Source organism: Jatropha curcas, chromosome 9 (genome assembly GCF_041381405.1).
Source record: "Jatropha curcas cultivar XTBG-Jc1 chromosome 9, XTBG_Jcur_1.0, whole genome shotgun sequence".
Taxonomy (NCBI): domain Eukaryota; kingdom Viridiplantae; phylum Streptophyta; class Magnoliopsida; order Malpighiales; family Euphorbiaceae; genus Jatropha; species Jatropha curcas.
Genome location: NC_143159.1, coordinates 22,701,552 through 22,713,570, shown reverse-complemented (window position 1 = coordinate 22,713,570; position 12,019 = coordinate 22,701,552). Strand labels below are relative to the sequence as shown.

The window sequence follows — 12,019 nt, the reverse complement described above, 5'->3', positions numbered from 1 at the left end:
GATTGTATACCAAGTACTAAAATTGTATTAACCTACTATTATTTAAACGATAATAAGGAAAATTATTTTAAGAGATTGAATTAAAGGAAATAAAAGAGAATAAAAAGAAATCAAGCAAGACAATTTGATGAAACGGAAATCAAGGATTAAAAATTATTAGGGATTTTGATTTCACTTAATTCTATCCAATTTATTCTATTAGTTTGATATTCAATTTTAATTGTTCAAGTAGATGAAACAATTGTAAAATCACTAATAAGCTCTCCCGAGATATTGTTAGCTATTTTAACATGGTCAAATTACCTATCTTTCAATAGCGCAATCAAACATGAATTAAATCATTAAATTTTATCGTTTGCTTATGAATTCATAACCTAAGGTCGTTGATTTACGAAAACCCCCCATGAGTCAAACCATATAGCTTCCGCATCAAGTTATTATTCTCATGTAATTTATTACCTTTTTCGTATCAAAAACCCTTCTCCTAATAGTGATTAATGAAATAAATCAATCTATGGGAGAAACTCTACCTGGAAGTTTTAAGTTCAATAATAAATTATACTTTGAACAAAGAAAAGCAAATCTGATATTATAAATTGAAATCGAAATTAAGCTACATTAAATCCCTAGTATGAGAGTTTAGTTCGATGTAGTAATTAAATAAAACTCAATTAAACTTGTAAATAATCTCATAAAGAATAATAAACAAAAAGAGAGCTTAGAAATAAAAACTAGTCAACGATAGGCTTGAACAGCTTCCTTGAATCTTGACGCCAACTTGAATGCTTGAAGTCTTGAAGGGAAAAAAATATGTAGAAAATATTAGAACAAGAGATAAAATATACAATGAATGGATCCTTTTGACTGTGGCTAGTCTCTCTATTTATATAGACTTTCTAGAATATTTTCATGTTCCTTTAGAAAGTGAATATTTATTGAGTAAGAAATCTTTTGGAGATACGAAACTGTTTAAGCTATGTATTTTTTCCCAATTAGGACTCTTCCAACATCTAAATAGTATTTAAAATTGATTGGTACATCAGAAAAGCATCTCATGCGGGTCCATGCAAGCGGTATGGGCTGGAACTGACATTCTCAGCCCAATGCAAAATCTGGTCTTAGCAGGGGCGTGCTATCTGGCACGGTTTGGGTACAGTCTTTTCTGCATTTTTGGCTGGTTTTCTATAAAAAATCCTACAAAATTTCTCAAGATCAAGTAAAATATGTTTGAAGGAAGCTTTGAACAAAAACATAAATAAAACTAAATAAAAACTAATTAAATTAATTAAAAATACTAAAAATCCTAATAAAAACTATAGTAAAAATACTATAAAAATAACACCTATCAAAGCGCATGGGCTGTACAAGTAATATAGCGAAAAAAAATTGTCGAATCCACAGGGATTAGGGAATAGATTACTAATTTTTATTCTTAATAATTATCAGGAAGACTGTAAAAATTGTATATAAAATCACATGCATTTTACTTGCTATCATCAGCATACGCTGCATTCACTTTATGGTAATGAAAAAAAATAAATTCATGAGGGATGGTATCATAAACTAGAATATGGAAAAGTTGTATATGATAACAGAGCTCCAAATCAGTATGATCCTGCAAGTGGTTCTGGAAGTAGTGGGTGTTGTAAACGAAACCATGAAAATGGTAATTCATGTACTACGGTTTGAGTTGCTTATTCTTTAGTCTTAATAGAACTTCAAAATTTTTCTATTTAAAAAAATATATAATTTTGTTTTTAGTATTCATGCACTACTGTCGGAGTTGGATATTTAAATCAAGATCTATTGTGAGGTCATGCATGCACTTACCACTAAGTTACACTTTATTGTGCACAAAAGATATAAATTTACTTGTTCATATCGAATTCTATATGTCACATTGAATTAACAGTCTACTGAGTTGAATGATTAGTACTTGGAATCAAAAACTAATTGTCGAATGATTACTGAGTGATATATGATATCATTTTATAATTGTAATAGCAATTTCGTATTTTCATCTAATAAATAAAGGTTTCTTAACATATCTAAAAATAATTTTTTTTCTCATTACAGCTCTAAAGATAAAAAAGCTTACAATTTGAGACAAACACAAACTGTTTATTAATTTAACTCGGAAAAATAAACTAATCTCATTTTATTATTATTCAACTTGCTATGTTGCATACATTTCGCGAGAAAAATCTGAAGAAAAATAATCAATCTTCAGTAAATAATAAGTAAACCATCAGTCAAATGGCTAAAGCAATAGCAAATTGGTGTTTTTATTTTAGAAGCCCATATGATCATATTGATTTGATGATATAAATAAGTTCAGTTTAAACTTAGCGCGAAACCTAGACTTCAATTAGAGCGAGGAGTGAGTGATTCTATTCATTTTATAATGTGTAATTAACTTTTTGATAACTAAGATAAGATGGATTTGCTCTAGTGTAGGAATATTCATAAATGAAAAGGATTAATATTAAAAATCACATAATCTATATCATGGTTTTTTTTTTTTTTATAGGCAAGTATAAATGTTATTAAAAGGTAGAGAAGGGCATTTGCACGCACAAGGAAAATACAAGAAAGCTGAAATAACCAACAAGACAGAAGGCAACTATAAATCAGCCAAAATACATGCTCCAAGCAAGCATTAAGAAAGCAAGGCAAGCAACTAAGCAGTGGACCAACTTGAACACAGCATCGCCAATAACTGAGAAACCAAGAACCAGGCGAAGCAACAGAAATAATTTGTAACTGCAGCGGAAATAAGCGCAGCGCGCCGCCAATCAAAACACATCTTATATATCATGGTTTAATTTATAAGATTTTATGGAAACTAACTTTTTACCAATTCATTTTTAAGATTTTCAAAAAAATTATAAGAGAAACAAAATCATAAATCAAAACTAAATTTCATTCACTTCAAATTTTAGACAATAGCTACGTTGCTGGCTAACATCTCCCTATCTCAAAATTTATTAGCACTGCTACTAATTACCTAACTAAAACTAATTTGAATTGGAAAAGAAATTACATCATCCCCAATCATGATAGTGTGCCCTCCTGATGGCAGAACAATATAAGCATTATAGTCTATGATCTGGAGACTTTGACAAACATTAAACTCAAAGCTAACCTTCTGGCTACTTTTAGCTTTAACAAAAACCCTCTTAAAGCCAATCACTTGCTTAATATTTGCCCCTACAATTCCTTCCGGAGGTTTGGAGTAAACAATCATAACTTCGCTTCCATCTCTGGATCCAACATTTTTCACTTCAACATCAAACTGAAAGCTTTCCTTACAGGATAAGTGATTAGTTCGGACTGATGGACATGGAGGCGCGAAGGTGTCTTCTTTGTAGTTCAAGCTATGGCAATGTTGGAACTTGTTTATTTTTATATTAACTGATGTTGTTGGAGGTGGTAACTTATAAGTGAAGTTAGTGTAGCTGAGTCCATACCCAAATGGGTAAACTGTAGAGCCATTAAAGAATTTGTAAGTTCGACCTGGATAGCTTAGTTCATCATTTGGCCTCAATTGTAGAGACGTCATTGGTAGTTGATCAACATAATCAGATTGATGCCAAGTAAGTGGTAGTCTTCCTCCTAAACCCAAAAAAACAAAGATAAAAAATTCCAAAAGTTATAAAAAACTGAAATTTCTTAATCAAAAACTACTAGCCAGTCAATTACCAGGATTGTATTTTCCAAAAACAACATCTGCAATGGCCCGACCACCTTCTTCTCCAGGATATCCAGCCCACAAAATGGCTTTGATATTGTCATTGTTTTTAGCGAAAGTGATATCTATCCCTCCTGCTGACATGATTACGAGAACAACTGGACCTTTGGCAGCATTCGCAACATTGTTGATAAGTTCAGTTTGGTAACCAGGAAGGAGGAGATCCTCCCGATCTCTGGTTTCGGCTTCAACAGACAAGTCAATACCTGCTACTATTACAGTAGCATCAGCTTCCTGTGCAACTTTCATTGCTGGGAATACCAATTTGTCATCCCTACAAGCAACGTCGACGCATCCAATTGCATAACTCACTTCTGCGTATGTCGAAAACCCATCAATGGGAGAGATATATCGGCATGGAATTCCTGTAATAATCAAAATGTATCAGTTTGGAGCATGTGGTTGGCACAAAGGTTTGTAGTTGACCCAATAGGGGTTGAAAAGAGGGAATCAACCAAAACAAAACGAAACCTCAAGATCAGATGTTAAAAATATGTACCTGCATAATTTCCAATCATAACCGTGGTAGCGTTAGCATGAGGACCGACAACAGCTAAGGTTTTGATCGTATCAGACTCCAAGGGCAAAGTATGATCATTATTTTTCAGGAGGACAATTCCTTCCCTCGCTGCTTGTGCTGCTAATTCAATGTGTTGTTCGGAACACACGTCTTTGATGCCAAGAGATTGAAATTGAGGGATTCCATCAAAGAACCCTACTCTCAAAAGCACCACATAGAGATATTTTAGTGACCTGTCTATGTCTTCTTCCCCGACCTTTCCTTGCTTTACTGAAGCTTCAGTGTTTTCGGTGTAGTATTTTCCACAATCCAGATCCAAGCCTGCTTTAAGTGTTCTTGCAACTGCATCCTCCTTAGTGTCACCAAGAAATTTATGGCGTTCAACCATAACTTGGATGGAATCACAATCTGAGACTATATATCTGTCACAAAAACAATAAAATCGTAATCAGTTGTATTATTTATTGAATAAAGAAATTAAATTAATTCAAGCTCATCATATCTTCTTTACCCATGAAGATTCCAGTCTCCTCTGATCGTTTGATTTAGGAGTTTCGGATCAGCACAAGCAGGTATGCCATTAACACGATTGAAAGAGCACATAATACTGCTCACATCACCTTCTCTGATACACATCTCGAAAGGTCGATTAAAGGTTTCTACCATATCTTGTTCATTCACCTGAACGCATTCAGTTATAACTTTAATTAATTGTCACTAAGATGATTTTGAATTTTGGAAAAAAACGAACAAAGGTTTTTCTTCAAGAAAATTACTCTAGCATCAAAGATATAGCGTTCAATGTTCTTCCAATTTTCAAGATCATAGGCAGTAAAGTGCTTGCAACATGAGGAAACTTTAAGAGGTCTAGAGTCTGGATCCGGGTGATTTTCAGTCCCCTCAACGTCCTGTAAGCCTCTTACAAAATTAGAAGCATATCTACCTACAATGAAAGGATCTTCTCCAGGTGTTTCAATGACTCTTCCCCATCGAGGATCCCTTACTACATTAATAACCGGACTCCAGAAAGTTAATCCGGCCCGACCTAAATTGTACATTGCCCTTGCTTCCGTCGAAACAACCTGCATTAGTTAAATATTTACATTAATAGCTAACGTATGTCTGAGACTTTTAATGCTAGGAACAGCAACAAAACTAATTACCTGACCAATAGTTTTCCATAAAGACTCGTTAAAAGCAGCTGTTGTGAGTATTACGGTAGGGAAGCTAGTTGCACCAGGAACAACTTCGTCAAAGAAAGTTCCTGGGCCCGTCTTGGACACACCATGCAGGGCTTCAGACCACCAATTATATTTAGGTAACCCTAACCTAGGCACACCATAAGCCTCATGTCCAAGCTGTTGAACCTTTTCTTGCAATGTCATCTGGTTTACCAAGTCTCTAGCCCTAGCATCATAGGGAAGGGACTTGTCGCAGAAGGCAAAATTTGCCATGTCCAATCCAAGGGCAGCATACCTAGAAGGGTGACAGACATATGTGAAGTTAGTCCCAGTAATGGAAACATCATCTTTGCCTAATGTGGTGGCATCTAATGGCTTTTTCAGTCCATTTCTAGCTGCTGCAGTAGAAATGGCAAAGAAAGCAACACATAAAAGATTGATAATGAGAATAGAACTTAAGCTTTCAGCCATGGCCTTTTAGATTTTGCAGAGGTGCTTATGGTTCTAAAACTGGTTATGTTATTTATAGGCAATTCTTGATTTTTGTTTTCACAGTTGGTTTTCAAAATCTTTTGAAACTTTCTAAGCTAGTGGTTGAGGTAAGATTCATGTATATTTTCAGTTAAGATCATATTTGTTGTCTTTTTATTCATAAAAAAAAAAAAGATTGATTATTTAGTGTTTATCCAATTATACCATTCCCGATAAAAGGAAAAATCTTCATCTGTTGTTGTTTGGAAAATCTTTTTCTTACAAATTTATCCACTAATATGATTTGGAAACGAAAAATTCTTTAATCTTTTGCTTTATTTTTTAGTGAAAATCTTTTTTTCTTGAGAGAGAGAATTTAATAAAAATCTTTTGTTCTCTTTCCTTAAGATAGAAATAAATTATCCAAGAACATTATTCCCAAAATGAAAAAAGTATATATATTTTAAAGTAAAGTTTATTGAAATTGGTACGGTCAGACACACGAGACAACTAAATAGCCTATATAAATAAGTGTTTAGTTTTACTTATTGTATAGATAGCATAGTAAATACGTGTGATTGTTTTTTTTTTTTTTTATTTAGGGATTACTAATAATCTGATAAATCTTTTCTTTCTATTTGATTTTTTCTAAGTTTTTTTTTTTCCACACCCTATGTAAGTGGAACACATAATAATTGATTTAATATTATGTATTATATATTATATTATGAGAATAACTTTTTGCTTTATTAGAGCATCTATCGTATGTAATTTTTTTCAAATGAGACAACTACCCTATACATGTTTTTTATTTGTTGGTTTTACATATTGTATAGATGGCATAATAAATCCTTGCGACTTTTTTCGCTTTAATGAAATCTTTTATAGAAATTATATTGGCGAATTAATTAGAAACACGGTTACCCATCAGGGTAGCGTCAAGGAATCATGACTCAAGGAACCTACTTGATTTGAGTTTCTCAATTTGTTGATGAAATATTAAGGAATTTGACCTGATTTATGATAAATATTTCTAACTCCTTTTTCAACTTTTTATTTTCTGTAAATGTTCACAAGAATTTATTTATTTATTGATTCATTTTGTTCTTACATGTAAGTATTTTTATTATGAATTCTATTTATTAAAGAAAGAAGAAGAAGAAAAGTAATTCGCATATATTTCCAATTAGCTAGTATGTCTTTGGAGAAAAAAAATGACTAATTATTTGCATCCACAATTTGTTGAGTTCATTTTATACATTATATTCCCTTTTGATGTGAATGACGTTTTATCACCTTCAGAGTGATTGTGCTTTGTAATTGATATTAGTTTAAGATGGTTATTGTGTTTGATTTTTTTTTTTTTTCAGTCTAATAACTGTTAATTTACTCCTTGAAAAATATAATATTGTCCAAACAGATTAATAGTTTATTGGTATTTGATCGTGAAAGTATAAAGGACAATGGCATGTCTATCAGGACCTGCTTGATTTAAATTTTCTTTTACCAATCTAGTTGTTTTAATCTTATTTGAAATAATTGCTTACTTTTTTATTTTTAGAGTTAAATAATATTAATGTTTACATTTCAAAATGAGTGTTGTTTTTTTTAGCTCGGCACATGGATTAAGGAATGCAATTACTAGTCTAAATTTTACAAAAATTAGTTTCTAAAATGTCTATTCTCCCCTCCAATTAAATTAAGGAAGTAATTGAGGGATAAATAAATTATGAGTAGAATACAAAACTAATAAAGGTAGATTAGGAAACAAAAAAATTAAGGGAAAATTATAATTGTACCCTTGTATTTTATAAAAAAAAAAACTTCATTTGTATTTTTAAAAATAGATTACTATGCTATTGTATTTTCTTTCCATTATACCATCTTTCCATCCTGTCAATTTTTTATGATTTTAAAGCACAAGTCAAACAAAACTTAACAGTCTAAAGAGAGAGAAATTTTTTTCACCAAAATTTCCTCTTCTTCTTCCTCTGTTTCTTTTCCAGTAAACAAGCCAAAAACTCATGACCCAAATCTGTGTTTGAAACTCAACAATAATAATTTGATTTACTTGAATATACGGAAACACAAGTTTGAATGTTGAGTGTCCATAACATTGTTTATTGCCTCATTCGCAAAAAAATGGAGCATTGTTTGTTGTTTTGAAGATATTATAATAAAGCTTTGTGCAATTCTAGAAATGCTAATGTTTACTTTTCCTTGCGATTTCATATATTAATAACATAGCAACAAGAAAATGTTTTGATTTTTATCATATTGTTGTGTTTCGTTGTGCATTTCATATTTGCAGATCAAATAGAGTGAGGAAAAAAGTTGCCATAGAAGGATGGTATTTACTCTTCTATGGCTGCAAGCAGGCTCTAGGATTAGCAGTTCCATATAGAAACTATAGGCATACTACGCATTTCAATGAAACTTAAAATTGAATGAGGGAAGATATTTAGAAGAGAGAACGGAGTTGATTTCGGCTCACCAATTTGATGAAGCTCGCTGGAAGCTGTTGTCTCTTAACGGACAGTGGAGGTGCAGTTTACATTGCGAAAACCATATTTAATCTCACATGCAGTGCCAGCAGTATTCCAGGAAGGCAAAAATTGATTTTGTCTTTTAGTTAGGATTATTAATGTCATTTCATGACAATTTAATGTCTGACGGTGCACAAAATGAAGTAAAGGGTCACAGCGTTTGATGGACTGAAAAGATGGGGGTATGATAGTGTATTTTAAGAAATACAAGGGTAAAGTCGTTAATTTCGATAAAATATAAGAGTGCGATTATAATTTTTTCAAAAATTAATGGAGTCTTGAAAATTATAAAAATGACAAACCACATTTATTTTAAAACAGAGGGAGTAAGATTTTAACTTGAAGCCCAGTCAAAGTTTTCACTTCGGACTTAAACTAATTTTTTTGCCTATTTTCTAATTTACTTTTCCTTAATTTAGTCATTTATAGAGCTGAAATAAATGTCAATAATATCATTGATGATATATTTTTCGAAAATTAGTATCACTAATATTATTTTTTTTCTCATGGTGATAAAAAAAGCAATTAATTTATTAATTGCGAAACTATAATAAGCTATGTATTAATTTGACTAAATTATCTTGTCTCGCATTATTACTTTAGTTATTAGTTTTAATATAACTAAGTGTAAAATTAGAAAAAATTAGTTAATATTAATAAACTTGTCGTCCCCCATGCGCTGCATGGAGTATAATATAAACTTATATTGAAATTAATAAATATATTATTATTAATTACCTATATTAAGATTATATTAGTAAAATTAAATTTAAATTAATAATTAAAAGTATAAGAATCTTAAATTTGACGTTTAACATATGGATTATTTTTTGTTTTTTTAATTTTGGATCAATATTACATTATTTATAAAAAATCTATGTACCAAAGGCTACCTGTTTTCATTGTTGCTGCAAAAATTTTCAATTCTGATATAAAATTAATCGAACTCATAGAATTTTACATAATTTATATTAAAAAACCGAAAGCATTTCAAAAATAGAAACTTGAACTAACTTATACATAAAAATGTATTTTCTCTACTAAAAAATACTTCTTGCAAGCATAACAGAACCTAACAACGAAAAAAAAAAAAAAAAATTCTCTTATGGATAATTTGACAAATATATTAGTCTTTCATAATGGTTTTATATTGGAAGGTTAAAACTATAAAAAAAAATTTTCGGATACATATGCATGCATTTAATAATGTAAAAAGGAAATAATTTAAGTTCCAAATGACTTGTGGTAAAATCTTAAATGCAAAAATAAAATAAAATAAAATAAAATAAAAAATAAAAAATCAAATTAATTAATATTGAGGGCTGGACGTGCTACTCTTGTCAAATTTGTGTTGAATAAACTTTAATATAGCCCAGATCTATTGTTTATAGAATTTGTTTGACAAGAATATACAATAATCGGAAGCGTACCTTGATCCATAACGGCAGATCTATGTTATGGGTTACCTCGTTGGAACAATTTGATTCTCACTGTAACAGCAGATCTACGTTTCTTCACTCTGTCCTTTTGTCCGTAAGTGCTCTTTTAATGGTCAGAGAATAATCAATAGCTGCAGGAGTTTCTTTTATGAGCTCTCTCAAACAAACTATTTCCGTATGGGTTTGAGGGAGCCGTCACACTCTCTTGTTTTTGTGTTAACCCTAATCTGTTGATTCCTTTATCTTTTATAAGGCAGAGGAAGTGTATTAAAACCCTAACTGGCTCTTATCCATTAAGCCCAATAACCATCATCTTAGGCCACCTTAATTAGAACCAGCCCTTTAATCACATGGGCCACATACAGATTATTAAAATAATCTAACAATCTCCCACTTGGCCCATGTGCATTTCTTGAGTCTATCATGTTTACCTTAATTTGAATTAAGATGATCGGATTAATGGCGGTCACAAGTCATTGAATGACGTGATTCCTTCCATATATCACAGACCACTTCAATTCATAAAACTTTAGTGGAGAAACTATTCAACAATCAATACATTGTTACAATCAACTGTTATTATTATCTTACTCAAACCATTATTGTATACATCTATAATGTGGATAACACATAAATAAGCAAAACACATCTTTAGTTGAATTCCCAAGTGTCACAATAATATGAGCAAAACAACCATATGTATATATTGTAACATCCCTTCTCGGTCCACCCATAAACCCGAATAAACCGAGCCGAGACGTTACAAACTGGTTGACTTACTGGCCTGACATGCTGAAATCATAATGTATATGGAATATAATATCATGCTGATGTGGTTTGCCATAATAATGTACTTAATATTTACAAAACATGGTACTAGTTTTAAAATGGAATGGGCCCAACTGAGTGCCCTGTACATGCCATAAAAAGGATAGACAAAAAAAAAATACACATCCAAAGGAGTAGCTACCCTGAAGACTGAGTCTTCTACAGATGAACTGCAGCAGTTGTAAGCTGACTCTCTACGGACCAATCTCAAAACCTGCGAGTTAAATAGGTAACTCGCTGAGCAAATAAAGCTCAATGGATATCTCAACATAAAAAGAAACAATTAAGCACATACATGTATAAAAAGAACCATGTAAACACATAGGGCACATATAAACATACATATCATGATCCTTTCAGTTTACCTTGATGGCCTTTCCTTCTGTTTATTATACTGTATGATTCATGCAATGTTAAGTCAAGATATCTGTATGGCTCCATAAGGTTATAGTGAAACCGAAGTGATAAGAAAAACTGTATGAAACTGGATGAATACTGTATGCTTGGCTGCTATGGCCCATATATAATCATATCCACTCAACGGTCTTTAGCCGGAGTACCAAACTGTATGAGGTGCAGATCTGCTATCCTATGTCGCGACATGGTCTTATCTACATGGTTTCTACCTAACCTCAATGGAGCATAATGTTGGTATGTCAATAGTATAACACAATATCACATTCATAGTTCATAATTTATGTTCATAACTTTATAAATCATAATGTTTACTTGATTTCACATCACTTGTATGCTTTCATGTTGTTTTGATGCATGTTCTAATGTTGTATTTTCATTTTAAAATGATTGGAGGCATACAAGTTGAGCAAAGTAATCCAATTGCATTGAAAATGAAGTCCAAAAGTGCATGAAAACACAAGTCGCGAGCGCGCCTTGCAAAGTCGCGAGCGCGTAAAGTGCAAAATGAGAGTCAGTGAGTTTCAGGCACAAGTCGCGAGCGCGCACATGAAAGTCGCGATCGCGTAAAGTGCAAAATGAGAGGCAGAGAGGTTCCAGGCACAAGTTGCGAGCGCGCAAAATGAAAGTCGCGAGCGCGCGACGTGTTTTCCAAGCGCGCGACGTGTTTTCCAGCCTGCGCAGTCTGTACTCTTTTGGTCATATCTCTCAATATACAACTCCGATTTGGATGATTCAAAAACCCATGTAAAGCTAACACATAGAGGAACAAATAACACTTCTATGACACTTCCTAATTCCATCATTAAATGGGGTCAAAATCAAGATGAAGGTACTGGTCAAATTTCCAGCAAAACCTGTTTCAGCAT

General features: G+C 32.2%; 1 protein-coding gene across 1 annotated transcript; it reads right to left on the bottom strand.

The window, feature by feature from the left end:
• Positions 1–2,905: 2,905 nt before the first annotated feature.
• On the bottom strand, positions 2,906–5,962 carry LOC105637349 (putative beta-D-xylosidase 5). The gene is made up of 6 exons (XM_089726419.1): positions 5,435–5,962; positions 5,048–5,353; positions 4,783–4,952; positions 4,251–4,693; positions 3,703–4,116; positions 2,906–3,615 (listed from the first exon to the last, which is right to left on the bottom strand). Exons 1-6 carry the CDS (start codon positions 5,921–5,923, stop codon positions 3,008–3,010), a joined length of 2,430 nt encoding a protein of 809 aa, XP_089582545.1. The 5' UTR covers positions 5,924–5,962; the 3' UTR covers positions 2,906–3,007.
• Between the last annotated feature and the right edge of the window lie 6,057 nt (positions 5,963–12,019).